Below are 16,887 nucleotides of genomic sequence, written 5' to 3' on the forward strand. Positions count from 1 at the left end.
TCCAATTCATCCCAATGGATGTTCGATGGGGTTGAGGTCAGGGCTCTGTGTAGGCCATTCAAGTTCTTCCACGCCGATCTCAACAAACCGTTTCTGTATGCTTTGTGCACGGGGGTATTGTTATGCTGAAACAGGAAAGGGCCTTCCCCAAACTGTTGCCATAAAGTTGAAAGTACAGAATGGTCTAGAATGTCATTGTATGCTGCAGCGTTAAGATTTCCCTTCACTGGAACTAAAGGGCCTAGCCCTAACCATAAAAAACAGCCCCAGATGCAGGTAGTGGGGCAGGTAGTGTTCCCCTGGCATCCGCCCAAACCCAGATTCATCCGTCCGACTGCCAGATGGTGTAGCATGATTCACCTTGCGCGCTAACCAAGGTCGAAATGCAAAATGCAATATGTTGCATGCTTTGTATTGCTGTTTTGATTGAAGTTGACTTGAAAACAAGTCACTAAGACTCAATCAATCTGAATAGGTTTATTTGGATTTAGTGCTAGGCTATATCAAGCATCCCATATCTGATTTCCAGATGACTTTGTCATCCTAAATATAAGGCCTAAATCTCTGTGTGTTTCCTATGAGCAGTTAGAATCAAATGTGCATATCCACTATCTTAATTCACGTGGTTGATTCCAAAATGTCTGACCTTGGTGTGTAGCTGAGGTCGAGACAGCAGTCGCATCCTGGAGACGTGTGTGTGGGTGTGTGTGGTGTGTGTGTTACTAAGTAGAGAGCTTTTCTTCGTTGTTCAAGCCTGTTACATCACATTGATCTGCTTAGCATGTCGACCAGGCAGCGACCCTCCCTCTCTCTTTTCAGGAAACAACATGTGATTAACGTATGAGTGATGGAGTTCTTTCCTGTTGATTTCACTACATAAATACCAAATAGAAAGACATCATATTATAACAAAATATTATTATTTTAATTTATATTGATATTATTGTTATTACTGGATCAGTAATGTAGTCTGGATCAGTAATGTAGTCTGGATCAGTCAATGTGTTAGGAACTGGATCAGTAATGTAGTCTGGATCAGTCAATGTGTTAGGAACTGGATCGGTAATGTAGTCTGGATCAGTAATATAGTCTGGATCAGTAATGTAGTCTAGGCCCATATTTACAAAGCGTCTCAGAATAGGAGTGCCGATCTAGGATCAGGTCCCTCTTATTCATTATGGTTTAAAATACAAAACTGATCCTAGGTCAGCACTATTACTCTGCAACACTTTGTGAATATCGGACCTGGTTTCAAATCGGTTTGTGGATATCGGACCTGGTTTCAGATCAGTTTGTGGATACCAGAACTGGTTTCAGATCAGTTTGTGGATACCGGACCTGGTTTCAGATCAGTTTGTGGATACCGGACCTGGTTTCAGATCAGTTTGTGGATACCGGACCTGGTTTCAGATCAGTTTGTGAATACCAGACCTGGTTTCAAATCAGTTTGTGGATACCGGACCTGGTTTCAGATCAGTTTGTGGATACCGGACCTGGTTTCAGATCAGTTTGTGAATACCAGACCTGGTTTCAAATCAGTTTGTGAATACCGGACCTGATTTGGTATTGGTGCAGCTACTCTTCCTGGGGTCCACAGAAAACATGAAACATAATACAGAAATACAAAACATCAATAGACAAGAACAGGTCGAGGACAGAACTACATAGTTTGTGCTTTTCTGACACGTTTCACTTCTGTCTTCTTCAGGTTTCATCCTACAGTATGTCATGTAATTAGAGATTAAATAGACTCATTAACATCCTATCTTCTGTGTTCTCCAGGTTTCATCCTACAGTATGTATTGTAAATAGAGATGAAATAGACTCATTAACATGCTATCTTCTGTCTTCAGGTTTCATCCTACAGTATGTAATGTAAATAGAGATGAAATGGACTTATTAACACCCTATCTTCTGTCTTCTCCAGGTCTGTTCAGGGCCGCTGTCCCCAGTGGTGCCTCTACTGGTATCTATGAAGCTCTGGAGCTCCGTGACAACGATAAGACGCGCTACCTGGGCAAAGGTACGCACAACTCCCTCTTCTGATTGGACTAGCTAGTAACACTCCCTGTTCTGATTGGACTAGCTAGTAACACTCCCTGTTCTGATTGGACTAGCTAGTTTACTTGTCATTTACAGTGCATAGCGAAGGTCACACCCCTTGCACAGTCTTCACATTTTACTGCCTTAAAATTACAACAATTGATCTACAGTGCATTTGGAAAGTATTCAGACCCCTTGACTTTTTCCACATTTTGTTACGTTAAAACCTTATAAATAGGTTTTTTCTCTCTCGTCAATCTACCCAAATGCCAAAGCAAAAACACGTTTTTAGACATTTTTGCAAATGAATAAAAATAATAAACATATATATCAAATGTACATAAGTATTCAGAGTCTTTACTCAGTACATCGTTGAAGCACATTTGGCAGTGATTACAGCCTAGAGTCTTGGGTATGACGATACAAGCTTGGCACACCTGTATTTGGGGAGTTTCTTTGCAGATCCTCTCAAGCTCTGTCAGGTTGGATGGGGAGCGTCACTACACCGCTATTTTCAGGTCTCTCCAGAGATGTAGGATCAAGTTCAAGTCTTGGCTCTGGCTGGGTCACTCAAGGACATTCAGAGACTTTTGCTGAAGCCACTCCTGTGTTGTCTTGGCTGTGTGCTTAGGGTCGTTGTCCTGTTGGAAGGTGAACCTTCGTCCCAGTCTGAGGTCCTGAGCGCTCTGGAGCAGGTTTTCATCAAGGATCTCTGTACTTTGCTCCATTCATCTCTCCCCTTATCCTGACTAGTCTCCCAGTCATTGAAAAACATCCCCACAGCATGATGCTGCTACCACCATGCTTCACTGTAGGGATGGTGCCAGGTTTCCTCCACACGTGACAATTGGCCTTCAGGCCACAGAGTTCAATCTTGGTTTCATCAGACCAGATAATCTAGTTTCTCATGGTCAGAGTCTTTAGGTGCCTTTTGGCAAACTCCAAGTGCGCTGTCATGTGCCTTATACTGAGGAGTGGCTTCCGTCTGGCCACTCTACTATAAAGGCCTGATTGGTGGAGTGCTGCAGAGAAGGTTGTCCTACTGGAAGGTTCTCCCATCTCCACAGAGGAACTCTGGAATTCTGTCAGTGACCATCAGGTTCTTGGTCACCCTGACCAAGGCCCTTCTCCCCCGATTGCTCAGTTTGTTGGCTGGGCGGCCAGCTCTAGGAAGAGTCTTGGTGGTTCCAAACTTCTTCCATTTAAGCATGATGGAGGCCACTGTGTTCTTGGGGATCTTCAATGCTGCAGACATTTTTTGGTACCCTTCCCCAGATCTGTGCCTCGACACAATCCTACAGACAATTCATTTTACCTCATGGCTTAGTTTTTTGCTCAGACAACTGTGGGACCTTATATAGACAGGTGTGTGCCTTTCCAAATCATGTCCAATCAATTGAATTTACCACAGGTGGACTCCAATCAAGTTGTAGAAACATTTTAAAGAATAATTATCAGCTTAATTTCAAGTCTCATAGCAAAGGGTCTGAATATTTATGTAAACAAGGTATTTCTGCTTTTCTTTTTATAAAGTTGCAAAAAAATTCTAAAAACCTGTTTTCGCTTTGTCATTATGGGGTATAAGAGTTGTACAAAGTTGGTCGAATCTTATTCAAAATGGTTTACAGCTGTAATAGTTGCCAAATGACATACGCAATCAAGACATGTTATTTTTGTATTAATTCGGAAATGTTTCTATTACTTTCATTTTTAAATGTGTTCCCTTTTTAGATAGCATTTTGAGGCAGTAAAATGTGTAGACTTTCACCAGGCTATAGGCACTGTATTTATAAGTGGACTTTAGAAACACACTAGTCTTAGAATGTATTGTTGACATAGCTAGTTTCCAATGTTTGCTTCCATTTCCAATGTCCATGTACTCTAGCCTGGTCCTAGATCTCACTGTGCTGCATGGCCAGCTCGTGTGGTTGCCATGGTAATAACCATAGGAGTTGGCAAGACAGCACAGACACATCTGGGACCAGGCTAGTACACAGCTCACTCTATTATACATTTTTTCCATTACATGTTTTCTATCTTTTCCTTTGTTCTTCATCGTTCTTTTCTCTGACACTTCATCCTTCTCTCCTCCTGTCAGGGGTGAAAAGGGCTGTTAAACATATTAATGAGTTCTTGGCCCCAGCTCTGTGTAACCAGGTAAATGCACAGTGTGGTGGAGCAACAGGAGTAAGACAGAGATAACACTGAATATGAACTGGTTGATGAAAGCATGACTTTCAAGTGGGTTTGCCATGATTTGACAAGTAACTAACCTCTGTGGCAGGCATTCACAGACGATCACAGATTTTCTAAATCGTTATTACGGCCATAAAAATATAATGACTAGAAGGGACATTCCTCCAAGTCAAAGTTCCGTGACGGGTGGACCGACCGGCGGCCATATTGTCATTCTATTTCTGTGATTACCCCATGATCCCAATAGTAGATCATTCCACTTGACCTTTGTTTAACCAGCCTAGTTTCTGCCACCACAGCAGATAATATTAGCGAGATCTAAGGCTTGCTCTGTGATCGTCTAGTAATGCCTGCTGCCCTTGCATGGTCTACTTCTCCCTGGGTCGTGACGCTTTGCTTGTCCCCTCTGCAGGTGTCTCAAAAGCCGTTGATCATATCAATAAAACTATTGCACCTGCGCTTGTACGGCAGGTAGGAACATTCACTGTTTGACTAACATTGACAACGTTGTGCTGGTGTCGAGTCAGTGTTGCATAGAGTGTACAGTATGGCATAGAGCAGCTAAGAACAATCCTGAGTACAATGAAGTCAGAGGGTAAGAGAAGACACGTCACTTCAAGTTCCGTTTATGAGTTCTTTTTTTTACCCCATGGAGTTTGCTAGATACAATATATCCTCTTGGTCTGTTGAATTTCTCTGTAAGATGTTATTATTATATGTATTCAACACTGTACTCACCTCAGTGACCAGAGCTACAGAGGTCTCAGGTAACCTGGCTAGGTAGCACCTTCAGATGCTGTGTGTAGTGTGTACTAGTGAACCTAAACATCATTGAAGACAGGTGTTTTGAGCTAACCTGTTTGAACTTTGAACTAACCTTTTTTGTTTGTTGTCAGTTCCGTCCATCTCTAATGACTGGTGTGTTGTTTTGTGTCTGTCTGTCCTGTTGTTCAGAACGTCAACGTCCTGGAGCAGGAAAAGGTTGACAAGCTGATGTTGGACATGGATGGCACAGAGAACAAGTGTAGGTTACTTCCTTTTGGTTGGTATATGGAATTTTAGCATAGAGTTGAGTGCATTCCAGTGTACAATGCAAATACAATGCAAATACAGGCATGTCATGTTACCTTCCTTAGGACCTTAGAACAGCAGTCTACTTGAATACAGCCCAAATCCACAATTTAGGAAAATGAGAAAAAAGGCAGAAATTGTTTGCTTTATTGGCTCTTCGCTTTCTGTTCCCCCCCTCAGCTAAGTTTGGTGCCAACGCCATCCTGGGCGTGTCCCTGGCTGTGTGCAAGGCCGGTGCTGCTGAGAAAGGTGTCCCCCTTTACCGTCACATCGCTGACCTCGCTGGCAACCCCAATGTCATCCTCCCCGTCCCTGTAAGTTTATCGTCATCCTACCAGTCCCCATTTAAGTTTATCGTCATCCTACCAGTCCCCATTTAAGTTTATCGTCATCCTACCAGTCCCCATTAAGTTTATCGTCATCCTACCAGTCCCATTTAAGTCTGTGTTTACTAATGTGTGAGTCATCTTTATGTGACCTTGCATCAAGACTGTGTTGTCCTGCTGAGCTAAAGCTGACTTACAGTTGAAGGAGGTTTACATACACTTAGGTTCATTGAAACTCGTTTTTCAACCACTCCACAAATATCTTGTTAACAAACTATAGTTTTGGCAAGTCGGTTAGGACATCTACTTTGTGCATGACACAAGTCATTTTTCCAACAATTGTTTACAGACAGATTTTTTTCACTTATAATTCACTGCATCACAATTCCAGTGGAACAGAAGTTTACATACACTAAGTTGACTGTGCCTTTAAACAGCTTGGAAAATTCCAGAAAATGATGTCATGGCTTTAGAAACTCCTGATAGGCTAATTGACATCATTTGAATCAATTGGAGGTGTACCTGTTTATGTATTTCAAGGCTTACCTTCAAACTCGGTGCCTCTTTGCTTGACATCATGAGAAAATCAAAAGAAATCAGCCACAACCTCAGAAAATAATTGTATACCTCCACCAGTCTAGTTCATCTTTGGGAGCAATTTCCAAACGCCTGAAGGTACCACGTTCATCTGTACAAACAATAGTACGCAAGTATAAACACCATGGGACCACGCAGCCATCATACCGCTCAGGAAGGAGACGCGTTCTGTCTCCTAGAGATGAACGTACTTTGGTGCGAAAAGTGCAAATCAATCCCAGAACAACAGCAAAGGACCTTGTGAAGATGCTGAAGGAAACAGGTACAAAAGTATCTATATCCACAGTAAAACGAGTCCGATATCGACATAACCTGAAAGGCCGCTCAGCAAGGAAACTACGGTTTGCAACTGCACATGGGGACAAAGGTCATACTTTTTGGAGAAATGTCCTCTGGTCTGATGAAACAAAAATATAACTGTTTGGCCATAATGACCATCGTTATGTTTGGAGGAAAAGGGGGGAGGCTTGCAAGCCGAAGAACACCATCCCAACGTGAAGCACGGGGGTGGCAGCATCATGCTGTGGGGGTGCTTTGCTGCAGGAGGGACTGGTGTACTTCACAAAATAGATTACATCATGAGGAGGGAGAATGATGTGGATATATTGAAGCAACATCTCAAGACATCAGTCAGGAAGTTAAAGCTTGGTCGCAAATGGGTCTTCCAAATGGACAATGACCCCAAGCATATTTCCAACGTTGTGGCAAAATGGCTTAAGGACAACAAAGTCAAGGTATTGGAGTGGCCATCACAAAGCCCTGACCTCAATACTTTAGAAAATGTGTGGTCAGAACAGAAAAGGTGTGTGCAAGGAAGGAGGCCTACAAACCTGACTCAATTACACCAGCTCTGTCAGGAGGAATGGGCCAACATACACCCAACTTATTGTGGGAAGCTTGTGGAAGGCTACCCGAAACATTTGACTCAAGTTAAACAATTTAAAGGTAATGCTACCAAATACTAATTGAGTGTATGTAAACTTCTGACCCACTGGGAATGTGATGAAAGAAATAAAAGCTGAAGTAAATCATTCTCTCTACTATTATTCTGACATTTCACGTTCTTAAAATAAAGTGGTGATCCTAACTGACCTAAGACAGGGTATTTTTACTTGGATTAAATGTCAGGAATTGTGAAAACCTGACTTTAAATGTATTTGGCTAAGGTGTATGTAAACTTCCGACTTCAACTGTACGTTAGCTCCCCGAGCTAATGCTTAAGCTTTAGCTCAGCTGGATAATACAGTCTAGTGTTGCTGTGGTTCACTGAGCTGCTACGTCTTACCTCTGATATGTTGGTGTGAAGGTGAAACCCGTCTCGTCTCTCAGGCTCTCCTCCGTTACAATGTCCACATTGCTTTGCTCTTTCTTCAGTCATCTTTGAACACTTTTTTTTCTCATTTTGTTTGATATGAAACTTCAGTTCAAACCTCTGTCTCTGTCCAAGGCCTTCAACGTGATCAACGGAGGTTCCCACGCAGGCAACAAGCTGGCCATGCAGGAGTTCATGATCCTCCCTGTAGGAGCCAGCACCTTCAAGGAGGCCATGAGGATCGGAGCCGAGGTCTACCACAACCTGAAGAACGTCATCAAGAAGAAGTACGGCCAGGACGCCACTAACGTGGGAGACGAGGGAGGCTTCGCCCCCAACATCCTGGAGAACAAGGAAGGTAAGAGCCGATGAGCGTCAGTCAGTTAATCAATCAATCCATTAATCAGTCAGGTGTATAGCCCTTTTTCTACAGCAACAGTTGTCACATGTCCACCAGCAGTATAGCACCACTGCAGCGTCACTTCAGTGGAATAATGAGTTGTGATGCTGCTTCCTGACACTTCTGTGCCTTAGCTGAGAGGGAATGTCCTAGAACCCTCTAGTACTTCACCTAAGACTCCTTCGCCCCTCCATCTTCCCCTCCCGTACAGTTTACATCACCGTGATGTTGGTGTGGCTCTTTCTATCCATTTGCCCAGGAATGCTACTCCGGAGGCGACAGATGAAGGCCTCAATCCAACACTGAATAATGTACAGACCAGTGTAGCTCTGTTTGACTCGGTGTAGCTCAGTATATTTCAATCAGCACATGTGAGTGGAGTTGAGCGGTTGGAAATCCCGCTCCTCGCTCATGGTGCGGTGCGTTTTCCTCCATGTCTTTCCTAACGCTCTGCTAAAAAAATAAAACGTTTCCACACTCACAGAAAAATCTTTACTTTCGCTCCAAATTCGCTCCATTCATTAAAAATCACAATTTAACCAGCACCCATCTATTTTTGTGGCTAACCGGACCTACCAATTGGTTTTTAAGTATTGAAACCAAACCATTTGAATGAAAAGTATTTGAATAAATATGAAAAGGTGAATTTAAGAAGCGAACATAATTTCAAATAGGTTACATGTCATATTAAACAGCATATAAACACTCTATATAGGTCAGGAGCCAGACAGGGAGCCTAAGAATGAATTAATAAATGTATATAAAGCCAACCAAATCTCATTATTCATCGTGAGGGAATCTTAACTCTAATTTATCTATGTTCCTCTCAGCTCTGGAGCTGCTGAAGGAAGCCATTGGCAAAGCCGGCTACACCGACAAGATCGTGATCGGCATGGACGTGGCCGCCTCCGAGTTCTACAAGGACGGGAAATACGACCTGGACTTCAAGTCACCTGACGACTCCAGCCGTTACATCACCCCAGACCAGCTGGGAGACCTCTACAAGAGCTTCGTCAAGGATTACCCAGGTTGGTGTCCATGCATCCCAAATGCCACCCTATTCCCTATATAGTGCACTACTTTTGACCCCCATCACCAAGGGGGATAGGTTGCCTGGGGTCGGCAGTGCCACTACCACTAGATGAAGAATTACCCAGGTCTGCTACTAAGAGAAACACTAATCCTCATTTTAAGACTCCGGCTGAGTTACCCAGGTCTGCTACTGAGAACCACTGATCCTCATTATACTGTTAAGACTCCGGTCACAGTCCCCAATGGCACACTATTCCCTATAGGGCACACTACTACCCATAGGGCTCTGGTTAATAGTAGTGCACTATGTAGGGAATAGGGTGCCATTTCTGTTAGGCTGAGTGACTGACTTTCGCCCTCTGTAAGAGGCCAGGGCCTGTAATACTAGCTAAAGGTAAATCTGTTGAACAATAAATATCTAATTGCAGTCAATTAGGCTTTAAAGTGACTTATCCCTTCCTCTCCCCAGTAGTGACCTCAACGACGTGCTCTAACAACTAACCCGTTACAACCATCCTCCTCCTGTCTTCTACAGTGGTGTCCATTGAGGATCCCTTCGACCAGGATGACTGGGCGGCATGGTCCAAGTTCACGGCGGAGACCAGCATCCAGGTGGTGGGTGATGATCTGACCGTCACCAATCCCAAGCGCATCGCCAAGGGTGTGGCCGACAAGGCCTGCAACTGCCTGCTGCTCAAGGTCAACCAGATCGGCTCCGTCACAGAGTCCCTGCAGGCGTAAGTACTGGTCCACGCGCAGACAGACAATTCATATATATAGTTAGCGACACCACTCGCTCTGTACCACTGGCACCCATTTTGACTTGCTCAGGGAAACAGAGTCCCAAGTGGGTTTTTTTTCATACAGAATATAATGTAGTGTACTACCAGATAGAATGAATGTTACAGAATAGAATGTAGTGTACTACCAGATAGAATGAATGTTACAGAATAGAATGTAGTGTACTACCAGATATAATGAATGTTACAGAATAGAATGTAGTGTACTACCAGATAGAATGAATGTTACAGAATAGAATGTAGTGTACTACCAGATAGAATGAATGTTACAGAATAGAATGTAGTGTACTACCAGATAGAATGAATGTTACAGAATAGAATGTAGTGTACTACCAGATAGAATGAATGTTACAGAATAGAATGTAGTGTACTACCAGATAGAATGAATGTTACAGAATAGAATGTAGTGTACTACCAGATAGAATGAATGTTACAGAATAGAATGAATGTTACAGAATAGAATGTAGTGTACTACCAGATAGAATGAATGTTACAGAATAGAATGAATGTTACAGAATAGAATGTAGTGTACTACCAGATAGAATGAATGTTATAGAATAGAATGTAGTGTACTACCAGATAGAATGAATGTTATAGAATAGAATGTAGTGTACTACCAGAAATAATGAATGTTATAGAATGTAGTGTACTACCAGATAGAATGAATGTTACAGAATAGAATGAATGTTACAGAATAGAATGTAGTGTACTACCAGATAGAATGAATGTTACAGAATAGAATGTAGTGTACCACCAGATATAATGAATGTTACAGAATAGAATGTAGTGTACCACCAGATAGAATGAATGTTACAGAATAGAATGTAGTGTACTACCAGATAGAATGAATGTTACAGAATAGAATGTAGTGTACTACCAGATAGAATGAATGTTACAGAATAGAATGTAGTGTACTACCAGATAGAATGAATGTTACAGAATAGAATGTAGTGTACTACCAGATAGAATGAATGTTATAGAATAGAATGTAGTGTACTACCAGATAGAATGAATGTTATAGAATGTAGTGTACTACCAGAAATAATGAATGTTATAGAATGTAGTGTACTACCAGATAGAATGAATGTTACAGAATAGAATGTAGTGTACTCCAGAAATAATGAATGTTATAGAATGTAGTGTACTACCAGATAGAATGAATGTTATAGAATGTAGTGTACTACCAGAAATAATGAATGTTATAGAATGTAGTGTACTACCAGATAGAATGACTGTTACAGAATAGAATGAATGTTACAGAATAGAATGTAGTGTACTACCAGATAGAATGAATGTTACAGAATAGAATGTAGTGTACTACCAGATAGAATGAATGTTACAGAATAGAATGTAGTGTACCACCAGATATAATGAATGTTACAGAATAGAATGTAGTGTACCACCAGATAGAATGAATGTTATAGAATGTAGTGTACTACCAGATAGAATGAATGTTATAGAATGTAGTGTACTACCAGATAGAATGAATGTTACAGAATAGAATGTAGTGTACTACCAGATAGAATGAATGTTACAGAATAGAATGTAGTGTACTACCAGATAGAATGAATGTTATAGAATGTAGTGTACCACCAGATAGTATGAATGTTCTAGAATGTAGTGTACCACCAGATAGTATGAATGTTACAGAATAGAATGTAGTGTACTACCAGATAGTATGAATGTTACAGAATAGAATGTAGTGTACTACCAGATAGAATGAATGTTACAGAATAGAATGTAGTGTACTACCAGATAGAATGAATGTTACAGAATAGAATGTAGTGTACTACCAGATAGAATGAATGTTACAGAATAGAATGTAGTGTACTACCAGATAGAATGAATGTTACAGAATAGAATGTAGTGTACTACCAGATAGAATGAATGTTATAGAATGTAGTGTACCACCAGATAGAATGAATGTTACAGAATAGAATGTAGTGTACTACCAGATAGAATGAATGTTACAGAATAGAATGTAGTGTACTACCAGATAGAATGAATGTTACAGAATAGAATGTAGTGTACTACCAGATAGAATGAATGTTACAGAATAGAATGTAGTGTACTACCAGATAGAATGAATGTTACAGAATAGAATGTAGTGTACTACCAGATAGAATGAATGTTATAGAATGTAGTGTACTACCAGATAGAATGAATGTTATAGAATGTAGTGTACCACCAGATAGAATGAATGTTACAGAATAGAATGTAGTGTACTACCAGATAGAATGAATGTTACAGAATAGAATGTAGTGTACTACCAGATAGAATGAATGTTACAGAATAGAATGTAGTGTACTACCAGATAGAATGTAGTGTACTACCAGATAGAATGTAGTGTACTACCAGATAGAATGCACAAGATACAAGGAGAACTCAGGTGATGTATTATCTTCCTTGACTCCAGGCCTAGTTTTCTTAGGTAGACATTTTACAATACCTTCAAAGAAATGAGTGAAACCATACTACAGTAGCTGTATCTAAGAACTAGATAATGAACCTGTAGTAGTAGTAGTAGTAGTAGTAGTGGTGGTGGTGATAGTGGTGGTGGTAGTAGTAGTAGTAGTAGTAGTGGTGGTGATAGTGGTAGTAGTAGTAGAAGCGGTAGTAGTAGCAGTAGTGGTGGTATTAGCAGTGGTGGTGGTAGTAGTGGTGTTGGTAGTAGTAATAGCAGCAGCAGTGGTGGTGGTGTTAGTAGCAGTAGTGGCGGTAGTAGTGGTAGTAGTAGTGGCGGTAGTAGTAGTAGTGGCGGTAGTAGCAGTAGTGGTGGTGATAGTGGTAGCAGTAGTAGAAGCGGTAGTAGTAGTAGTGATGGTGGTGATAGTAGTAGTAGTAGTGGTGGTGGTAGTAGTATTTGTGCTAGTAGCAGTATTATTAGTTGTGGTGGTGGTAGTGGTAGTGATAGTAGCAGTAGTGGTGGTGGTAGTAGTATTTGTGCTAGTAGCAGTATTATTAGTTGTGGTGGTGGTAGTGGTAGTGATAGTAGCAGTAGTGGTGGTAATAGTATTTGTGGTGGTGGTGGTGGTAGTTTTAGTGGTGGTAGTGGTAGTTTTAGTGGTGGTGGTAGTGGTGGTAGTAGTAGTGGCGGTAGCAGCAGTAGTGGTGGTGGTCGTTGTAGTTGTGGTAGTAGCAGTGGTGGTGGTGGTCGTTGTAGTTGTGGTAGTAGCAGTGGTGGTAGTGGTAGCAGTAGCCGTGGTGGTAGTAGCCGTGGTGGTAGTAGCCGTGGTGGTAGTAGCCGTGGTGGTAGTAGCCGTGGTGGTAGTAGCCGTGGTGGTAGTAGCCGTGGTGGTAGTAGCCGTGGTGGTGGTAGTAGTAGTGGTGGTAGTAGCAGTAGTAGTGGTGGTGGTGGTAGTAGCCGTGGTGGTAGTAGCCGTGGTGGTAGTAGCCGTGGTGGTAGTAGCCGTGGTGGTAGTAGCCGTGGTGGTAGTAGCCGTGGTGGTGGTGGTGGTGGTGGTGGTGGTGGTGGTGGTCGTTGTAGTGGTGGTAGTAGTAGTAGTAGTGGTGGTGGTGGTAGTAGCAGTAGTGGTAGTAGCAGTAGTAGTATTTGTGCTAGTAGTAGTAGTGGTGGTGGTAGTGGTATGTGGTGGTAATAGTATTTGTGGTGGTGGTGGTAGTAGTGGTGGTGGTGGTAGTAGTAGTATTTGTGGTGGTAGTAGTGGTAGTAGTAGTATTTGTGGTGGTGGTGGTAGTAGTAGTATTTGTGGTAGTGGTGGTGGTGGTAGTAGTGCTAGTAGTAGTATTTGTGGTGGTAGTGGTGGTGGTGGTAGTAGTGGTGGTGGTAGTAGTATTTGTGCTAGTAGTAGTAGTGGTGGTGGTAGTGGTATGTGGTGGTAATAGTATTTGTGGTGGTGGTGGTAGTAGTGGTGGTGGTGGTAGTAGTAGTATTTGTGGTGGTAGTAGTGGTAGTAGTAGTATTTGTGGTGGTGGTGGTAGTAGTAGTATTTGTGGTGGTGGTAGTAGTGGTGGTGGTAGTAGTGCTAGTAGTAGTATTTGTGGTGGTAGTGGTGGTGGTGGTAGTAGTGGTGGTGGTAGTAGTATTTGTGCTAGTAGCAGTAGTAGTGATGGTAGTAGTGGTGGTGGTAGTGGTGGTAGTAGTGGTGGTGGTAGTAGTGGTAGTAGTATGTGGTGGTAGTAGTATTTGTGGTGGTGGTGGTGGTAGTAGTAGTATTTGTGGTGGTGGTGGTAGTAGTATTTGTGCTAGTAGCAGTAGTAGTGATGGTAGTGGTGGTAGTAGTGGTGGTGGTAGTAGTAGTGGTGGTGGTAGTAGTATTTGTGCTAGTAGCAGTAGTGGTGGTGGTGGTAGTAGTGGTGGTGGTAGTGGTGGTGGTAGTAGTATGTGGTGGTAGTAGTATTTGTGGTGGTAGTAGTATTTGTGGTGGTAGTAGTATTTGTGGTGGTGGTGGTAGTAGTAGTAGTGGTAGTAGTAGTGGTGGTGGTAGTAGTGGTAGTAGTATGTGGTGGTGGTAGTGGTGGTGGTAGTAGTGGTAGTAGTATGTGGTGGTGGTAGTAGTGGTAGTGGTGGTGGTAGTAGTATTTGTGCTAGTAGTAGTAGTAGTGATGGTAGTAGTGGTGGTAGTAGTAGTAGTAGTGGTGGTGGTGGTGGTGGTGGTGGTGGTAGTAGTATTTGTGGTGGTGGTGAGCTCAAGCAGCAGTAGTTGTTTATTTATACCAAGATTGGAATTTGATTCATCATCACAAGCATCTTTATACAAGACAGACATTGATCCTGTACCTGTTTCCTGTGTAGTTGCAAGATGGCCCAGACAAACGGCTGGGGAGTGATGGTCAGCCATCGCTCTGGAGAGACAGAGGACACCTTCATTGCTGACCTGGTTGTCGGTCTCTGCACTGGACAGGTAGGCTACACCTCTTTTTAAGATCAATACATAGATATTACTACTGGTGTGGCCTGGAAACCACAGCGTTGTTGGCTCAAACCTCTGCAGACAGACATTTGTTCTGTCCTTTAGTGATATTCTATTACATGTCATTACATTCAATGCAACTGCAAGCTCCCTCACCAAAGTTGTTCAGCGTCGGTTTTTCTCAGTTTTGCCCTTAGCTACAGCGAGTGTACCGATAACTTGGTATGCTGTGTTCCAGTGAACGTAAGTAACTGATATGCTGTGTTCCAGTGAACGTAGGTAACTGATACGCTGTGTTCCCTTCTCCAGATCAAGACCGGTGCTCCATGCAGGTCTGAGCGTCTGGCTAAGTACAACCAGCTGCTCAGGTGAGCCCCCCCCCGTCTTTAAACTCTTATCTCAGCTGTATAAAATGCTGTCGCTAGGAAAACTACCATGTCATATGTTCTTCATTAGATATATCCCCATGACTTAAACGAGCTAGACTTTGCCCAAATATCACTCCTCTCAATGTACAATTATCAAGGATAGTACTCGGTTGTTTTTTGACTCTCTCTTTTAGCCGTTAAAATGGTTCAAGTGTTGAAACCTCAAACTGACTGACTTCCTTCCCTTCCATAGGATTGAGGAGGAGCTTGGAGACAAGGCTGTTTTCGCTGGCAAAAACTTCAGGCACCCAATCTAAGGAGGTTTTCTATCCTTGGGCCTTCTTGATTTCATCCTGCATACATACAGTACACACACACACACACACACACACACACACACACACACACACACACACACACACACACACATAAAAGCCACGCTAGGTCGCTCGCCCTGTCCTGTCCTGTCCGGAGGGGGGGGGGATGGAACGGCAATGAAACCTAAGGTCCAAGTGTGTCCAGGAAACCCTAATCTAACTCTCACTGCAGTACACCAACCCGTCTTCTATGATTTGGCTCCTCGGTAGTGTCGGTCCTTTATTTGTGTTAGTGTAACGTTGTCGTGTGAAGACAAGTTTTTTTTGTTGTTGTCTGGCTTCTTGTGAGTTGTAGTGATTCTTGGTAGTCTCCTACTGAGTACTATTATTCTAGTGAAGAGCTACATTTTAAGTTTAGCACTGTGCTGTTATTGAGACAAGAGTATTGTATGTGCAATGTGTCGCCTCTGAAGAGAGGTTCCTGGTGTTGCTACTGTAAACGTTGGCAGAATTACAAGAAATAAACAATCTCCTATGAAACGGACCAGAGATGTCATTCGGTGTTCCTGTGTGCTTTCTTGTCACGAGAAAATGTATCTTAACTATTTTATATTGGCAATCCTGACATTTAATTTACTGCCATCAACCCACATTTTATTAGCCTCGTAATTACCAGGCTGATTACCGCTGTAGAGAAACAGGATCACATGACTTCTGGGTGATTGTACAAGGTTCATGTTTAATATCCTTTTGCAATGATTATTTACTAACTTTAGTGACGTGTCATGGATGAAGTCTTGAGACACACAGTTGAAGTCGGACGTTTACATACACTTAGGTTGAAGTCATTAAAACTTGTTTTTCAACCACTCCACAAATTTCTTGTTAACAAACTATAGTTTTGTCGGTTAGGACATCTACTTGGTGCATGACACAAGTAATTTTTCCAACGATTGTTTACAGACAGATTATTTCACTTATAACTCACTGTATCACAATTCCAGTGGATCAGAAGTTAACTGTGCCTTTAAACAGCTTGGAAAATTCCAGAAACTGATGTCATGGCTTTAGAAGCTTCTGGTAGGCTAATTGACATCATTTGAGTTAATTGGAGGTGTACCTGTAGATGTATTTCAAGGCCTACCTTCAAACTCAGTGCCTCTTTGCTTGACATCATGAGAAAATCAAAGAAAATCAGCCAAGACCTATGGGACCGTTAACACCGCTCAGGAAGGAGACGCCTTCTGTCTCCTAGAGATGAACATACTTTGGTGCGAAAAGTGCAAATCAATCCCAGAACAACAGCAAAGGACCTTGTGAAGATGCTGGAGGAAACAGGTACAAAAGTATTTATATCCACAGTAAAACGAGTCCTATATCGACATAACCTGAAAGGCCGCTCAGCAAGGAAGAGGCCACTGCTCCAAAACCACCATAAAAAAGCCAGACTACGGTTTGCCACTGCACATGGGGACAAAGATTGTACTTTTTGGAGAAATGTCCTCTGGTCTGATGAAACAAAAATAGAACCGTTTGGCCGTAATGACCATC

The 16,887-nt window shown here is 42.3% G+C and overlaps 1 protein-coding gene across 3 annotated transcripts in view; it reads left to right on the forward strand.

Moving 5' to 3' along the window:
* The window catches only part of eno1a (enolase 1a, (alpha)), a 31,313-nt gene extending 15,417 nt beyond the window's left edge, over nucleotides 1–15,896 (forward strand). The window contains exons 3-12 of one of the 3 annotated variants that reach the window (XM_090185444.1): nucleotides 1,928–2,023; nucleotides 4,142–4,710; nucleotides 5,194–5,263; nucleotides 5,491–5,624; nucleotides 7,681–7,903; nucleotides 8,776–8,973; nucleotides 9,513–9,714; nucleotides 14,534–14,642; nucleotides 14,961–15,019; nucleotides 15,273–15,896. In XM_090185444.1, the coding sequence (XP_090041570.1) occupies nucleotides 4,603–4,710; nucleotides 5,194–5,263; nucleotides 5,491–5,624; nucleotides 7,681–7,903; nucleotides 8,776–8,973; nucleotides 9,513–9,714; nucleotides 14,534–14,642; nucleotides 14,961–15,019; nucleotides 15,273–15,336 (1,167 nt within the window). In that variant the 5' untranslated portion in view covers nucleotides 1,928–2,023; nucleotides 4,142–4,602 and the 3' untranslated portion in view covers nucleotides 15,337–15,896. The remainder of the gene's footprint in view (nucleotides 1–1,927; nucleotides 2,024–4,141; nucleotides 4,711–5,193; nucleotides 5,264–5,490; nucleotides 5,625–7,680; nucleotides 7,904–8,775; nucleotides 8,974–9,512; nucleotides 9,715–14,533; nucleotides 14,643–14,960; nucleotides 15,020–15,272) is intronic. The other 2 variants (XM_036988981.2, XM_036988980.2) reach the window with 2 other exon arrangements.
* Nucleotides 15,897–16,887: the final 991 nt, after the last annotated feature.

Source organism: Oncorhynchus mykiss, chromosome 9 (genome assembly GCF_057628025.1).
Source record: "Oncorhynchus mykiss isolate SJ-2025 chromosome 9, ASM5762802v1, whole genome shotgun sequence".
Lineage (NCBI taxonomy): Eukaryota > Metazoa > Chordata > Actinopteri > Salmoniformes > Salmonidae > Oncorhynchus > Oncorhynchus mykiss.